At 48.3% G+C, this 17033-nt stretch overlaps 2 protein-coding genes across 2 annotated transcripts; one reads left to right on the top strand and one right to left on the bottom strand.

Annotated features, from left to right (window-relative positions):
• Positions 1–904: 904 nt before the first annotated feature.
• LOC138736424 (histone H2B 1/2-like) lies at positions 905–1784 on the bottom strand. Its single transcript, XM_069885934.1, has one exon. It carries the CDS (start codon positions 1776–1778, stop codon positions 1407–1409), a length of 372 nt encoding a protein of 123 aa, XP_069742035.1. The 5' UTR covers positions 1779–1784; the 3' UTR covers positions 905–1406.
• Positions 1785–5203: 3419 nt separating this feature from the next.
• LOC138736425 (histone H4) lies at positions 5204–6455 on the top strand. Its single transcript, XM_069885935.1, has one exon. It carries the CDS (start codon positions 5536–5538, stop codon positions 5845–5847), a length of 312 nt encoding a protein of 103 aa, XP_069742036.1. The 5' UTR covers positions 5204–5535; the 3' UTR covers positions 5848–6455.
• Positions 6456–17033: the final 10578 nt, after the last annotated feature.

Genomic DNA, 17033 nt, shown 5'->3' on the forward strand with positions numbered 1-17033 from the left:
TAAACTGTGGAAAGCATTCTGTCTGTAATCTAATTCCATTGCCACAAAGGTCGACCACAAACATATTCTGTGAGTAGCGTTTGTTCAGATCAGTTAGAGGTTTAAGGAAACAGGAAAATTGAATTTACAGCATCTCTCACCCTGGAATGAACCCTGGCTCAGATTCAGATTTTTTGTAAGAGGACATACACCACATCACATATAACCATGAGATCTTTTTTCCTGCAGACGATGGAGGATTATCACTTATTGGTCATGTAAAAAAAGACACTGACTCAACCTACACTTGTAAACACATTAAGAGATGTAAACAAATTGACTGCAATACAGAGAAAAAAAATCAATAACGTGCAAAAGTTAGAGTCTTAAATAAGTCCCTGATTGAGTTTGTTGTTGAGTGGTCTGACGGTGGTGGGGTAGCAGCTGTTCCTGAACCTGGTGGGGGGAGACTTGTGGCTCCCACTGTTATCTCTTTCCCTCGGTGGGTTTTGTGTGTGGGTCCGGAGCGAACGCCCGGCGAAGTAGGGAATTCGTGTTCAAATATATCTGTCAGGAATTGCGAGGCCGGACTGCAGTTCCCCAGTGGGCCATGTTCACAGGCTCCTGAGAAAGGGGAACGCTGCCCAGCGGGTGGGCGCCAGAGCCCCAGTTCATCTGGCTGCTGTGCTCGAGTATCTGACGGCTGAAATCCTCGAGCTGCCGGCAACACTGAACCACTCAAGAACCGCATCATCCCAGAAACTTCCCGCTCCCCACCCTTAATTGAATCAATATTTGCCTCTGCGGCCCGTTTAAGACCCCGCTACCCACAGCCCATTCCTCTCCTTTTCCTCTTTCACACAATTTCTCCGGAAAATGATCGCTCATCCCGCACCCCGCCCCCCCCCCCCCCACCTCCGGCACTGTTAGAAACTGCAGGCGGAGCCGAGATGGCAGCGCGAAAAGTCGTTGCCTGCTTTATACTTGTATCTTGAACAGGGGTTCAAGTCCAATCTTTACCTATGAACGCTGTGAGACCTGCTGCATTAGTTCAAACGTGTTCATGTTAATACAATAGCAACATCTACAGTCTTTCAAGTTTCATTCCATAAGAACTAATAATGTTCCCGAGTAGAAATGTGATCAGCTGTTACAATACGGAGAAATCCAGTTAAAATATCAACACAGCAATTAATCACGTTAACAAAATGGTCACATTTACCGTCAGTCCAGCAGGAGCGATAGGATGAAACCGGTGGTGAAACAAGCACGTCTGCAATTAGACAAAACCGGAAACAAAAAGAACCAGAGCCAATTCTGCTCCAATTCCACGCAGGGGGATTCGGAGAACTCTTTCAGTGAGACTGGAAGTGGCTCTTAAAAGAGCCGTTGTTTTCGGTTCGAGTCGTCGGCACTTGGTGAGGGCTTTACTTGGAGCTGGTGTACTTGGTCACCGCCTTTGTCCCCTCCGACACGGCGTGTTTGGCCAATTCCCCGGGCAGCAGCAGGCGCACGGCGGTCTGGATCTCCCGGGAGCTGATGGTCGATCTCTTGTTGTAATGGGCCAGGCGGGAAGCTTCGCCCGCGATGCGTTCGAAAATATCGCTGACGAACGAGTTCATGATGCTCATGGCCTTGGAGGAGACCCCAGTGTCGGGGTGAACCTGCTTCAGCACTTTGTAGATGTAGATGGCATAACTCTCCCTCCTCGACTTTCTGCGCCTCTTGCCGCCTTTACCAGTTGGCTTAGACACCGCTTTCTTGGCGCCCTTCTTGGGCGCTGCTTTCGATCCAGGCATTTCTTCTCGAATTTACACCCAAAAATAAGTTGAAGCACGAATGAGTGCGGTTTAAAAAGGCAGAGCCCTCATGCTATGCTAATGAGGGAATGGGGACGGCAACGAGTATCATTGGTCGATTGGACTAATGGACAGTAGAGCTTCTTCTCAACATTTCATTGGATATGTCACAACCACCAATCACAGACCCCGACCGCCGCCAGTAACAGAAGGCAGCCCTTGCTCGTTTGCTGTAACAATGACGTATGAAGTTGGAAGAGGCCGCTGGGAACAAAGAGGGGTGGGGGAGATCTGATCGAGCTATTTACACGTCGGAAAGGAAGTATAAGGTTGCGAAACTACAAGGTCAATTGAAGGTATGAGTCTGAACACCAGATCTTGGTCGCTCTGGGCTCAGTCACAATTTATTGTAATGAACAATTCACGAATGTCGTTGTTTTGCAGCAGTATCTCAGTGTAAACATTTTATATAAATAAAAATAGTCCACGAAAAGTCAATGTAAGCTAGTGATTATTCAGGAATCTGATCGCAGCGGGAAGAAGCTGTCCTTGTGCTGCTGAGTAATCATCTTCAGGCTCCTTTCCCGCTAGTAGCAGAGTGAAGAGGGCTGGCCTGGGTGGTGGGACTCCTTGAGGCCAGAGGTTGTTTTAAGACTCTCTCACTCTGTGGCACACATTCTTGGGAATATTTTTTTCCTTCACAGCTGGTGGGAATCACGGACGACCACCATTATTCCCCAATCGCCAGATGCTCTGATGTCACTGTCTCACTTGTTCCGGATGCCAATGAGGTCAGCCACACTGCTGTGGGCTGGGAGTGATACAGAACCCAGGCTGGGAACTGACCCATGGAAGATTTCCTCCATTGGACAGCATCAGTCACACTGAGAGGCTTTGACCATAGGTCAATCCTCACCAAACCAAGACTGAATGATTATGCCACCATGGTGTGCCAGACACTGGAGCTGGCTCCCCTGTTATTTTCCATCTGTTTTTAACAGTTTGGATGAGAATGTCACTGGCATATAAGACTGTGGAGAACATTAGCATTGGTGGTATATTTGACAGCGAAAGTTATATCCAGATATGGATCAACTGTGAAAGTGGGGCAGGGAATGGTAATGTATAAACTAAAATGTTGCATTTTGGGAATTCAAACCATGGGAGGATTTGTACAATGAATGACATGTCCCTGTGGAATGTTGCAAGTCAGAGACAGCAAGGGAATTAAAGACATCATTCCATGAAATATCATGACATAGTGAATGAGAATGCACCCTCCAGGTGGAAAGTGTAGCTCTAGCCACTACCCTTAACAGGCCGGTTGCCTTTTTCTCCCACACCCTACATGGCCATGAGCTTTAGAACCCATCTATAAGGATAAAGGCTCAAGCAGTGGAGGCATCACCTGACTGGCAGAAAATTTACACTGCTCACCAACTAGCAATTGATGGCATTTATATTTAATAATGCAAACAGGGCAAAATAAAGAATGATTTGATAACCAGGTGAAGGATTGAACTCTCCACCTATAATTACAACATTGCATACAGGCCAGGTGAAACTCCAGATGCCATGCCAAGAGAAAGCTATGCGTCTGCACACAACAGCCAGTTACGGTCACTGCAAGATGAGCTTTGACACACAGGCAACACCTGCATGGCTCATTTCATTAAGACATGCAACCTGCTCTACTCCATTGAGGACATCAGGGAAATGACCAGGTACTACCTGAAGTGCAAGTCACATTTCTACCGCCCCAAAAAAGCGTGCCTGATAAAGACATCCCACCCCTTCAAACGACTCAGTGTCCATTTAAAGGGTCCCTTCCCTTCCACCAACGGAAACGTGTACTTTCTCAACATTATCACATTTTTCGTTCAGCATCCCCTGCTTAGACATGACCACAACCACGGTCATCAGGCCCTTGCACTCTATTTTAGCCATGTTCATGTATCCCAGCGATAATCATAGCAACTGGGGCTCACCATTCATGAGCGAAGAGCTACGCCAGTACCTATTCGTAAGGGGCATTGCCTCAAACAGGACGACCAACTACAATCTCTGGGGGAACAAACAAGTCGAAAAAGAGAACCCGACTGTATGGAAGGCCATGAAATTGGTTCCCTGGTCCAAAGGCCTTCCAGACTCATGATGGTGCTCCACTCCATGCTCCTCTGCACGGTGACCAACATAACTCCTCACGATCTTATGCTTACGTTCCAGAGGAAATCCATGTCTGGGACTACTTTCCCGGCTTGGCTGATGGCACAAGGGGCAGCCCTGCTGAGAAAGCATGTGAGGAGGAGTAAGACTGACTCCCTGAATGAGAGAGGGCACATGCTGCATGCCTACCCAACATATGCCAATGTGGCATACTCTGACGGCAGAGAGGACACCGTCTCGATCAGACTTGGCACCTGACGGAAATGAGGGTCCAATTCCTTAAGCGTGCCAGGAACTACCAAGTACCTAGCTCAGGATCCCGAAGGACACTGCTAAGGAAGTGGACCAATCCACCCCATGACCTGACTGGAGCCCTCTGTACCACAAATGCTGGTAAGTACGGAGGAGTGGGTGCACATTGAGGATCTCCTGTGGTCACAGGGGTAGGACCCAAGGGAATGATTGGTGGGGAGGGTGGAGTGGACAAGAGACAAGTTACTGTACGGTACAGTAACTGATTTACCAGACATTGTCCTCACTGAGCAGTGACAGCTGTAAAAGACTGTTCCCTTGTAGGACAGAGACTGTTGTAAGGGTCTGTTACGTTACAGTTCAGTGACAAATCTAAACGTTTTTGTCCTTTTAGTACAGTGACTGTTGTAAAGGAAGCGGATGGCCGACTCCAGCTCCGCATTCTCATGTTTTTATGACTTATTCACATCTTAGAGGGTTCTCTACTCTAACAGGAATGTCACTGCTTCTAAGCTACAGGAATTTAAGGGGGATACTGCCCCGGTGATGACACGGTAAGTGACATGTCATGCAGTCTGGGGAAGTATTGGTAAGTCTCCCCTCCCCCCAACTGACCCTTCTCCTCTCCCCTCTGCGTCAGACGACCCCTTTCCTCCCCCCAGCGGCCGATCCCTCTGCACCCGCTGATCATGGCATAATTTCTAGCAGAAGCGATCACTCCCCCATGTCAGCGACCTCACTCCCCCCAATTGTGACTCCACTTCCCGAGGCAGCAACCTCTCTCTCCTTCACCCACCCCCATCATGGCAGACACTTCAGCTGAGGATTCCGTGATGCCAGCAAGCCAGCGCTGATGTCACAGGAGTAACTGGGTCGGCATTTTAGTTCTCAAGGTGGGTAAAGTTTAAACGGGTTCCCTGACTTAGCTCCGAGGTAGGTCAGGGACCCAGTTGACTTTGGAGCCCGCTGACCAGGTCGGATCCTTTCAAGCTGCCCGTTTAACCACATTTTACAAGGCAGCTTGAAAGCACCTAATTGTCAAGGAGCTCATTTCAGCCCATCGGAATTGAGGAAATTCTCTCATATAAACCGCGTGCATTATTCTCGGACACAGTTTCGGTTTGAGTGCTGATAAACGGTAGTTAATTGGCGGTTGCGGCCGGGAAACGGGGCGGAGCTGGGAGATGAGAGGCCGCTCTCTGTGCTCCGCCGTCACTCGGACTCGGACTCCTCCCCTCCTCTTGGCTGCGCGTATCTCGGGCAGGTCGGGGCGCTGCATAGAAAAGCAGACAGTAGCAGCGACTGTGTTATTGAGCAGAGAGCGGAGTGAAGAGGCATCATGTCAGGCAGAGGGAAAGGAGGTAAAGGACTGGGCAAAGGCGGAGCTAAGCGCCACCGTAAAGTTCTCCGTGATAACATCCAGGGCATCACCAAACCCGCCATCCGCCGCCTGGCTCGGCGTGGCGGGGTCAAGCGCATCTCGGGGCTGATCTACGAGGAGACCCGCGGGGTGCTGAAGGTTTTCCTGGAGAACGTGATCAGGGATGCGGTCACCTACACCGAGCACGCCAAGCGCAAGACGGTCACCGCCATGGATGTGGTGTACGCTCTGAAACGCCAGGGCCGCACTCTCTATGGCTTCGGCGGCTGAACTGCCTGCATTGTCCCTGCATCAACACAAAGGCTCTTCTCAGAGCCACCCACCCCCTCACGGAGAGAGCAGCCCCTCGCCACGTTGGCATGAAATTCATTTCCTGTCCTCGTTCTCTGCCCTTGCCCATGGATTTCCCTTCATTGCTGCTTGTCAGGGCTCGTCTATTTTACAAACGTGACCTTCGGCCGATAAACTTTCTCTGGAAATTACTAAGATGATGCGCGATCCGTCGGCACCGGTTACCCCCCCACCCCCCCAAAACTCTGGTCCGGGGAACACTCGCTTGTCTCGTCTCCGGCTGAGCTGAAGCCCCTCAAATCGGCTCCGTTTTTTCACACACAGGGCTGGGGATATAATTAATCGACATTTCCAATGGTATTTATAAGAACAAATGGGCCGCACGGTTGGCGAAGCGTTGAGCGCGACGTCTTGACGGCGCCAGCGATGGGACGGGGGTTCGAATCCCGCGCTGTCTGTCAGGTGTTGGAACGTTCTCCCTGTGTCTGCGTGGGTTTTCCCGGGGACTCCCGTCTCCGGTACAGACTCGTGATCCCAAATAACCTGTCACTGCTGTATGTTTCAATTAATTAAAAATATTCAGCGAAGTTATTAGTTTCTGTAAATTGGCGGGCGGTTTGAAAATAAAGAGCAGCCCATCAGACTGCAGCCTCTGGGCCGCGTGATGGCGGAAGTCTGACAATGCAGTAAAAAAAATGTCCATATTTGGTCAGAGATAACATTTCCCGCCCGCCTCAGATCTTCATTTTCCTCACCATCCATTGATTCAGCCAATCACTGCCTTAAACTGTATGATTGTCATCTGTTGAAGCCAATCAGAATCCTTGGGGCGTATTGAACATAGAATCCTACAGTACAGGCTCTTCGGCCAAACTAAATCCTTTTGATCTCGTCACCCTCTATTCATCTTTCATTCATGTGCGTGTTTAACTGTCTGTTAAATACCCCTAATGTTTCAGCCTCCACGACCATTAATTGTATAAACAGATAGTGGGAGGTAGGTTCTCTAAAATTCTCAGGGCCACCATTCCTCTACGTTCAGGGTAGTTCAATCAGGAAAAGTTAACATTGTTGTTGAACTGGAGGCAGATTTTGGAAGAACTAACGCCATCTAATGATGAGGGCAGTGCAACTGAGGTCTACATGGACTTGAGTGAGGCACATGGACTTGAGTCCCACATGGAACACTGACAAGAAGGTGGGAGCCCATAGATGCACAGCAAGTAGGATGTAAGGTTGTTCTGAACAGATGGTGGGATGACAGGCTTGCCACTGAACATCCCATTTCAGCAGTGTACTGCAGCAGCAATGCTTGGTATAGATGGCAGTTTCCAGGTTCAAGCCCGAAACGTTGGTGATGTATCTTTACATTTGCTACTTTTTTTTGGAATATTTTATTATATTACAAGGAAAGAAAATACAAAGATATATTAAAAAAAGAAAAAAGCAAAATATGAAAAATAATAATATCACCCCACCCCTCCCTCCCTCTATTAGCTCCACTACCTTAACTCTCTCCCCCACCCCTCAGAGCCTTACAAAAAATTATACATTTAAAATTAATTAATCAACATGCCAACTCTTTACATAACCTTTACTTAAGATCAATAGCCATACAACCCAAATTTAAACTCCACATTTTAACAAAAAAAATTATTTCACAAATTATGTTATTTTTTCCAAATATAAACACGATTGCAGGTCGTTATGCCATCTTTGTATATTCAATTCCACATCGTGGCAAGATGTCATAGAACCAGAAAATGGGTCTGTATCTCCCTGGAAGGACTGATTAATAACCGTGTTATATAAACTGTTTAAAAGTTAAAATGTCCATTAGATGTATTATTAAGTGTTGAGGCTGCAAGAAATGAAGAAAGGAAAAGGTCAGAAGCAGAAAAAATTAGTTATTAAAGTTGTTGGAAAAAGTGAAAAATATGGGCCTACCAAGCAGAAGAAGCACCAGGATCAATTAAGCATGGAACCTAAGCCACAGAGGATGTCCTTGGATCAACATGAAAGAAGATCGATCAAAGATGACGCTGACATCTGCCAGGACGCCCGTGGAAGCAACACCGTCAGTGTGGCCGGGGGGTGGGGGGGTGGTGAGTCAAGCGGGGTCACGCAGTGGAGCGGGTGAGATAGCGCTGTAAGTAGCACTTCAGTGCATGCCGATGTGCCTGCGAGCGAACGCTACTACACAACGGCCCAATGAGCATGCGCCTGACATTGCGTTTCCGTGAGGTCCTGGATCGATTTTGTGCTGTGGGGAGGCCTGCTCCACTTCAAGCTGACGATGCTGGCCTGACGTTGGATAGGGTTCAAACACGCAGCATTGCGACTAGAGAGGACATTTTGATACCTGAAGATGATGAAGAAGAACAAAGTGAGTACCTGGATGAAGAAGATAAAGAGTTGTTACTGATGGCAGCTGAAGCAATGGAAGGTAGGCCCAGAGCTACCTTTTCCTTTTAAATCTGTTACTTCGCTTACTTCTAATCCTTCACCTGTACAAGTGACCTGTACAAGTCCTCCCATGGTTTGACTTCCCAAAATGCGACACTTTAGTTTGTACATTGGCCATTGCTTGACCCACTTTCATAGATGATCCACATCCTGTAATAACTTTCGCTGTCAAATATACCACCAATGCTGATGATCTCCACAGTCTTAGACACCATGCCAGTGACATTCTCATCCAAATTGTTAACAGAGATGGAAAATAACAGGGGAGCCAGCACCAGTGTCTGGAACAACATGGTGGCATAAACATTCAGTCTCGGTTTGGTGAGGATTGACCTATTGTCAAAGCCTCTCAGTGTGACTGATGTTGTCCAATGGAGGAAATCTTTCTTGGGTCAGTCCCCAGCCTGGATTCTGTGTCACTCCCAGCCCACAGCAGTGTGGCTGAGTTAATTGGCCTCCGGTACAAGGGGATCAGTGACATCAGGGCTACTGGTGATTGTGGATATAATGGTGGTGTTGTTCGTGATTCCCACCAGCTGTGTAGGAATAAAAATATTCCCCAAAATGCGTGCCACAGAGTAAGGCAGTGCCTTAAAGCAGCCTCTATCCTTAAGGAGCGCCACCACCCAGGCCAGCCATCTTCACTCTGCTACTATCAGGAAAGGAGCCTGAAGCTGAATACTCAGCAGCACTTACACAATTAGAACTCAGAGACGTGGTGCTTTTTCATATTCTTTGATACCATTAGACTTGCATGGTTTTTTATATATATATGTATTTATATATATGTGTATGTGTGTGTACATTCACACACACATATGCTCTTCCCCCTCATGCAATAAATGTTGAATGGGCCCCCTCTAACTTCCATTACTACATCAGGCCCATGACGACTAGCGTGGAATTAGGGCACAGATACTGAGTGATTATAATATGGGGAGGAAATTAATAATAATTATGAAACATAGTCCTTAAAGCACTTGGGTGGTATTCTTTTTCTCTTGGACTGTGGCGGTGCACATCCTCATGGTGATCTGGCCTCACGTGTATCGCCACGTGGCAAGGCAGCCATGGGGAGATGGCGTCGTCAGGGGTTCTCTATGACTCCCGGCTCCCTTCCAGCGCGCGCCCTGGGCAGCGATTATGACATCACCACACACGCGTTGACTGAGCCGAAGCTGCCCTTAAAGGGGTGTGCGCTGAATTTGAATAAACAATTGTTAACAATCTTTGGTGTGGTGACTGCATTTTTCTGCAGCTGCTCACAGCCCCACAGTGGTGACTCCAATGAACCCAGATGTCTATTCAGGGTAAACACCGTAGCCCTCAAGCATCCCCCTTTCTTACCCCATCGCCCATGAACGAGGTTCAGGCACGCTGAGGCACAATTTTATCTGCATAACATCTCAGCCGATACCACAAAATTCTACCACGTCACAGGCACGCTAGATCAGGAGATGGCGACGAGGGTGGACGACCTAATTCATCGACCACCACCAGTGGGCAAGTATACCGCCCTCAAAAACCTGCTCCTGGGGAAGTTTGGCCTTACGCCCCAGCAGTGTGCTTCTAGGCTCTTACATCTGGATGGGTTGGGGGACCGCAGCCCTTCAGCCCTCATGAATGAGATGCTGGCACTGGCGGAGAATCATGTGTCGTGTTTCCTCTTCTGCCAGATTTTTCTAGAACAAATGCCAGAAGATATCGGCTACACCTGTCTGAAGAAGATTTCACTGACCCCCGTAAGGCTGCAGCCCAGGGAGATGCCCTCTGGCACACAAAGCAGGAAAAGAAGGCGGCCCTCAGCCAGGTTTCCAAGCTGGGTCCCTGTCGACCCAGGATGCCCCCAAGCACAAGCTAGAGGAAACCCAGTCAACATGGTGCTTTTACCACCAGCTCTGGGGAGCGCAAGCCCGCAAATGCCGCCAACCCTCGAATTTCCAGGGAAACGGCTGTTAGAAATTAAAGTACCTTTAAAGAAATTGCTCGAGACAAAAATTGAGAACAAAGAACATTTATTACTACAACAATGCAAAGTTGGGTGCTTCCCCTTACCCTGGGAATACACACACATACTGGGGCTCACCCAACTTTTATACAGTCAATTTCAGTATCAGAATGCCCTCCCCCTTACATTCTTCTGCCCCCTGGATGGGTTTGGCATAGGTAATCCTTCCTGCCTACGTGCAGTTTCAGTACACTTGGAGGACCAGGGGGTATCCTGTGGGTGCCCCATCATGTCATTGTCCTTATTCACACCTTCCTGATTCTCTGGGCTACAGTCTCTTGATATGCAGAGTTGACTCATTCTATCTAGGGTTGGCTAATTTCATATGTATAAATCTGTGTATGGTTAGCTAATTAGAAATGTATGACTTGGTACTTCTGTCCAGGTCTAGGAGACCCTTATCTGATCCAGACTACCTCAACTTCCTACATTCTATTGTACCTTACCATTCCTTATCTTAGTCTTATGGTCTTGTCACAAAGACTAGAAGATTCTTATGTTAATCGTGCTGACTCTGCTTTCCTGCATCCTAAGCCCCAAGCTTATCCTGTTTGAACTGGTTACAGCCATTTACTGATGAACTTTAGTTTCTTCCATGTTCATAATTTTAGATCAATTTTCCCATCTCTCACACGGCCAAGCCAACCACTGTTCATGGCTCCAACGGTTGGCCACATGAACAGTCTCCTTTACATCACAGACAAATCCATGGGCCGCCGGTTCCTGGTGGACACAGGGCCTGAGCTGAGCACCCTCCCTCCGACAGCACTGGAGACTCGTACCCAGGCCACTGGTCCAACCCTGTGGGCTGCCAATGGCTCTGCAATCAAGACCTATGACATCCGTAGGGCGCAGATACAGATCGGAGAAGAAATGTTCGCATGGAAGTTTGTGCTGGCCTCAGTGTGCACCGCGCTGTTGGGGTCTGACTTGCTGAGGGCTCACGGCCTGTTGGTGGATGTGAGGGGCAGGAGGCTGCTCAACGCCTGCACTTTTCACTCAGTGCGACTGGGTACGGCGACAGTCCCAGAATTTCCCCCAGGGACGAGTATGCCGAGATCCTCAGTGAGTTTCCCACCATCCTGGAGCCACATTTCGAAATTGCTTTCCCCCGACATGGAGTGTTCCACCACATCTCCACACAAGGCCTCATTTTGCATGCCAGAGCTAGACGACTGCCACCGGAGCAATTGAACCAGGCGAAGGAGGAATTCTCCAGGCTCCAGGAGTTGGGCATCATTCAGCGGTCAGACAGTGCTTGGATGGTGCCTCTGCACGTGGTCCCAAAATCATCTGGTGGTTGGAGGCCCTGCGGAGACTACAGGCGGTTGAATGATGCCACGACTCCAGGCAGGTACCCGGTCCCCCATATCCAGGACTTCACGGCCAACCTCCATGGCGCGCGGTTCTTTTCTAAAGTCAATTTGGTGCAGGGATATCACTAGATCCCGGTTCACCCTGATGAAGTTGGAAAGACTGCCATTATCACCCCTTTTGGCTTATTCGAGTTCCTCCGGATGCCGTTCGGGTTGAAGAACACGGCCCAGATGTTCCAGCACCTCATGGATGTGGTGGGTAGGGATTTGGACTTTGTCTTTATCTACCTGGATGACATCCTGGTGGGCAGCTGCAGCCACGAAGAGCACATGGTCCATCTCCATACCCTGTTCGCCTGTCTTGCAGAGCTCAGCCTCATGGTCAACAGGCCAGTTTTGGAAACAAACATTGCAGTTCCTGGGGCACACCATCTCAGCATCTGGGGCAGCTCCGGCACTGGAGAAAGTGGCAGCCATCCAGCATTTCCCCAAACCCTCCACCCTTAAAGGCCTACAAGAATTTGTGGGGATGGTAAATTTCTATCATAGATTCATCCCAAACACTGACCGCACCATGCACCCTCTATTCGTGCTGATCCCGGCAAAAGAGAAGACCTTGGCCTGGTCGGAGGAGGTGATCGAGGCCTTCACTGTGATGAAACAGGCCCTCGATGAGGCGATGCTACTGGTACACCCGCTCCCAGAAGCACACACACCGCTTTCGGTCGACGTTTCCGCTACGGCAGTCAGGGGAGTACTGGAACAGTGACTGGACGGGCAAACGCACTTGCTGGCCTTTTTCAGTAAGTAGTTTCAGCCGCCAGAACTTAAATACAATGTGTTTGACCGGGAGCTCCTGGCGCTGTACCTGGCCATCCACCACTTTTGTTATTTCTTGGAGGGCAGAACTTTTACTGTTTTTACTAATCATGAGCCCCTCACTTAAGCACTGGCTAAGGCCAAGGACCCGTGATCAGCCAGGCAACAGCGCCACCTTTCCTATGTGTCCTAATACTCCACAGACATCCGTCACAGGGCGGGCAAGGACAATGTGGTCGCGGATGTGCTCTCCCGCCCAGCTATCAACATGTTAGCTCCCAGCCTAGACTACACATGACTAGCGCAGGCCCAACAGCACGACACCGAATCACAAGCTCTCCGGACTGCCATCTCGGGTCTGCACCTCAAGGATATCTGGCTTCCTGACTCTGCCCAGTCGCTGCTCTGTGACACCTCCACTGGCTCACCATACCCGGTAATTCCACAGGAGTGGAGGGCAAGGGTCGTCAGCTCCATCCACGATCTCGCCCACCCCTCAATAAAGGCAACCGTGAGGATGGTGGCGCAATGATTCGTCCAGCATGGACTCAAGAAAGAGGCAGCAGCGTTAACCCGCAACTGCATTAGGTGCCAGGCATCTAAAATTCATAGGCACACGTAGGTCCCTATTCAACATTTCGACTTGGCAACGTGGAGGTTCCAGGATTCCACGTAGATATTGTGGGCCCCTTGCTGGTGTCCAGAGAGTTGTGCTACCTGTTTACGAAAGAGGACAGAGCAACGAGATGGCCTGAAGCCATCCTGGTCCACGAGGCATCAGAAGAGAGAGTGCCAGAGCCCTGGTTAGCCAGTGGATCGATCGTTTTGGCGTGCCGGTGCACATCACGAGCGACAGAGGCACTCAGTTAACCTCCGCGCTATGGACTCAACTGGCGAGGCTTTTAGGGTTAACACTTCACCACATCACGGCCTACCACCCACAGTCTAACAGGTTGGTGGAGAGGTTCCACCGGCACTTGAGGTTCGCTCTGATGGCAAGGCTTTCCGGCCCGGACTGGGTAGACGAGTTGCCCTAGGTCCTCCTTGGGATCAGAACGGTGCCCAAGGAGGAACTGCAAGCCTCGTCAGTAGAGATGGTTTACAGCACCCCACCCTCCCTGCCAGGTGAACTTTTGGCCCAGTGGCTGATGCGACGCACAAGGAAGGTGAGCGGCTTACAGATCTCCGCAAAAGACAGACAACCTAATCCCGCCTTCCCTATCACATCACTTGACCCTACCATCCCATCGACCCAAAAAACTGGATGTGGCATAGTTTTTATTTGTCTGGAGAGGATCACAGGGGGCCGTTGCAGCACCAATACAAAGGGCCATATAAGGTACTCCAGCGGTCGGGTGGAACTTTCGCCTTAGATGTGGGAGGCAAGGAGGAACTCTTTACTGTGGACCGCTTAAAGGCCACTCATTTGGACATCCCAGCTGGTGCAGATGGCCGTGCCCAAGCACTGGGGCGACCGCCAAAGCAGCAGGACGCATAACCAGTTCTGGGGGGTGTTGTGTGGTGGTGCACATCCTCATGGCGAACCGGTCTCACGTGTATCGCTATGTGGTGGGGCAGCCATGGGGAGATAGAGTTGTTAGGGTTTCTCTCTGACGCCAGCCTCCCTTCCAGCACACCCCATGGGCAGCAATTATGATGTCACCACACACGTGGTGACTGAGCCCGAGCTGGCCTTAAAGGGGCCGCGCTGAATTTGAATATACAGTCATTAACGATCTTTGTTGTGGTGACTGCATTTTTCTCCAGCTCCTCACAGTGCCACAGGACCACCTTGGCATGACATGCTAGACCAGTATTTGCTTGGGGCTGTTCTGGGTGGGACCCATCAATTTCTGGCCTTCTCTGGCCTCCAGGGTTCTATGTGCTGGGCTGCTTGTCGCAGTTACTGGTCTACCTCTTTCACTCAGCCCAAGGGGTTGGATTGCTGTGGCTGGCCACGGCAGGTCTGGTTCTACCTTCTGGCTGTGAGGTAATTCATGGACTTAGGCATCAGACAGTGGCTGCATTGGTTAATGTGTTGTTTCCACCATCTGTCTCCCACTAGAACAGAGAATGAGCAGGGGCTCAACTACCACCTTTGTGACTTTGTATTGTCTGTAATCTTGTGCCATTATTCTCTGGGCCACCTCAAGTGTTCTAGGTAAGATTTGTGGCAATGTGGATTTTTCTAAACAGAGGCTCAGGTCAGCGTGAGCCGAGGACAGTCTTGTCTGCAGGTTGCAGCCAAACATCAATTCTGGTGGGGTGTGTTTTGTGGTAGAATGCAGTCTGTTTCTGTACCCCATAAGGAAATCTGCAATTCTGTGAGTGCAGGAGGCATTTAGGAGTTTCTTGGTTTTTATCACCTTTTTGAATGTTTGTACAAAGTGTTCTGCATCTCCATTAGTACTTGTGTGATAGGGTAATAAACAAAATATGTCTGATATTGTTGTTGGACATAAATTTCTTAAAAGGTTTTGATGTAAATCGGGGTACATTGTCCATGACTAATTCATGAGGTAATCCATATGTGGCAAACATGATCCATAGACAGTCAATTGTAGAATCAGTTTTGGTGTTTTTCTCCCATGAATGGCCCCGTGAAATCTATGTGAATCCGATGCCAGTCACTGGAAGGCCATTTCCATGGGTTGGCCTCAGCCTGTGGCATTTTTGGCTGCATTGACTGACATATTTTGCATTCTCTCACTGTTGTTTCAATGTTTCTGTCTATTGATGGCCACCAAACGTGCATCCAGGCCAACACTTTCATTCATAACATTTCTGGATGGTTGTGGTGCAGCTCTGATAATATGGTGTCTTGCCATTTTGCCTGGATAATTGTATGGATACCCCAAAGTAAACATCCTTTTTCAACTGTTGGCCTGTGAAGTAAGCTTTCAGGTCTTCTGGTATGACCTCAGATTCTGGCAATCCATTAAGGGTGAAGTATAAGACTTGACTTAACGTTGCCTCCTTTCGGGTTTCATTGCTGACCATCTGGGGTGTAAGTTGTAGCTGTTCTTGGTTGAGAGCTGCTGCTTCTGCTGTCCATTTAATAATTTGTTCTTATTGTTCAGTTTCAGGTAGTGGTAAATGTGATAAGGCATCCACATGGCTATTGAGTGTTCCCAGTTCCTTGTAGTTGCACGTGGCTAGTAGCATGGCCCATCTTTGAATTCTGGCTGTAGCTAATATTGGTATCCCAATATTTGTGGGGGTCCAGAATCAAACATAAAAGTTTGCTCTCAGAGATTAGGGTTAAGTTCTTCCATAGAGATATTGGTGGAATCTTTTTTACACCAAAAATTATTGCTAATTCTTCTTTATCCAGATGTGCATAATTGCATTTGTTTGCAGTTAATGTCCGTGAAGCATATGCCACTGGTTGCTCACTATTTTCTGCTCCCAGTCCTACTGATGAAGCATCAATGGCTAGAGTCACTTCCTTCTTTGAGTCATAGTGGATCAGCACCTCATTGTTGACATTAATATTTCTTTTAGTCGATCGACTGTGTTTTTTGTTTCCGTATTCCAGTACCATTTTTGATCTTTCTCGAGTTTAGGGGGGGTGCATAGAGTAGACATGTTAGGGATATGTTTCCAATAGTGATTTATAAGCCGTAGAAAGGACAGTGTGAGAGATGAGTAAAACTGATATAAAATATGAATATGAGGAAACTAATACAGATATATGGGTAAATGAATAAAGCCAGTATGAACAGGATAAGAAATGGATATTAGAATGTAGGAAGCAGAGTCAGTCTGAGTAAGATAAGAATCTTCTAGCCTTTAGACAGAATCAGCAAGTTCACCGTATGTATGAGATAAGGATAGACAATAGATAATAGAATGTAGGAAGTAGAGTTAGTCTGAATAAGATAAGGGTCTCCTAGCCCTAGACAGAATTACCAAGTTCTGCATATGAAATTAGTAAGCCCTAGACAGTATTAGTAAGTTCTGCATATGAAGAGGCTGTAGCCCTGAGAGTTGGGAAGGTGTAAATTAGAACAAAGACAGGTTTGTGAAAAGGACAATGAGGATAATGACATGATGATACACCGACAGGATACCCCCTGGTCCTCCAAGTTCACAGAAACAGCACGTAGGCAGGCAGGATTGCCTAATGCCAAACCTATCCAGGAGGCAGAAGAATGTAAGGGGGAGGGTATTCGTATACTGAAATAAACTGTATAAAAGTTGGGTGAGACCCAGAGTATGTGTGTATTCCCAGGGTAAGGGGAAGCACCCAATTTTGCATTGTTGTATAATAAATGTTCTTTGTTCTCAATTTTTGTCTCGAGCAATTTCTGTGAAGGTACTTCTATTTCTAACAACAGTAATTCTGACTCGTTGGTTGGATATGGGGCTTTGCAAATGGCTTCTGTGGCTGCTGGATTCATTCACATGCCCTCTTTGTCAATTGTGTTACGAGCCCAGATGACCCATAAACCCAGCAGCAATAGATATTCACCAAGACAAATGATTACTTAAACAAAAGCTGCTTTTAATTATCTTTAAACATGTAAATAGAATCAAACTTGAACTTATCATTA

This window comes from Narcine bancroftii, chromosome 6 (genome assembly GCF_036971445.1).
Source record: "Narcine bancroftii isolate sNarBan1 chromosome 6, sNarBan1.hap1, whole genome shotgun sequence".
Lineage (NCBI taxonomy): Eukaryota > Metazoa > Chordata > Chondrichthyes > Torpediniformes > Narcinidae > Narcine > Narcine bancroftii.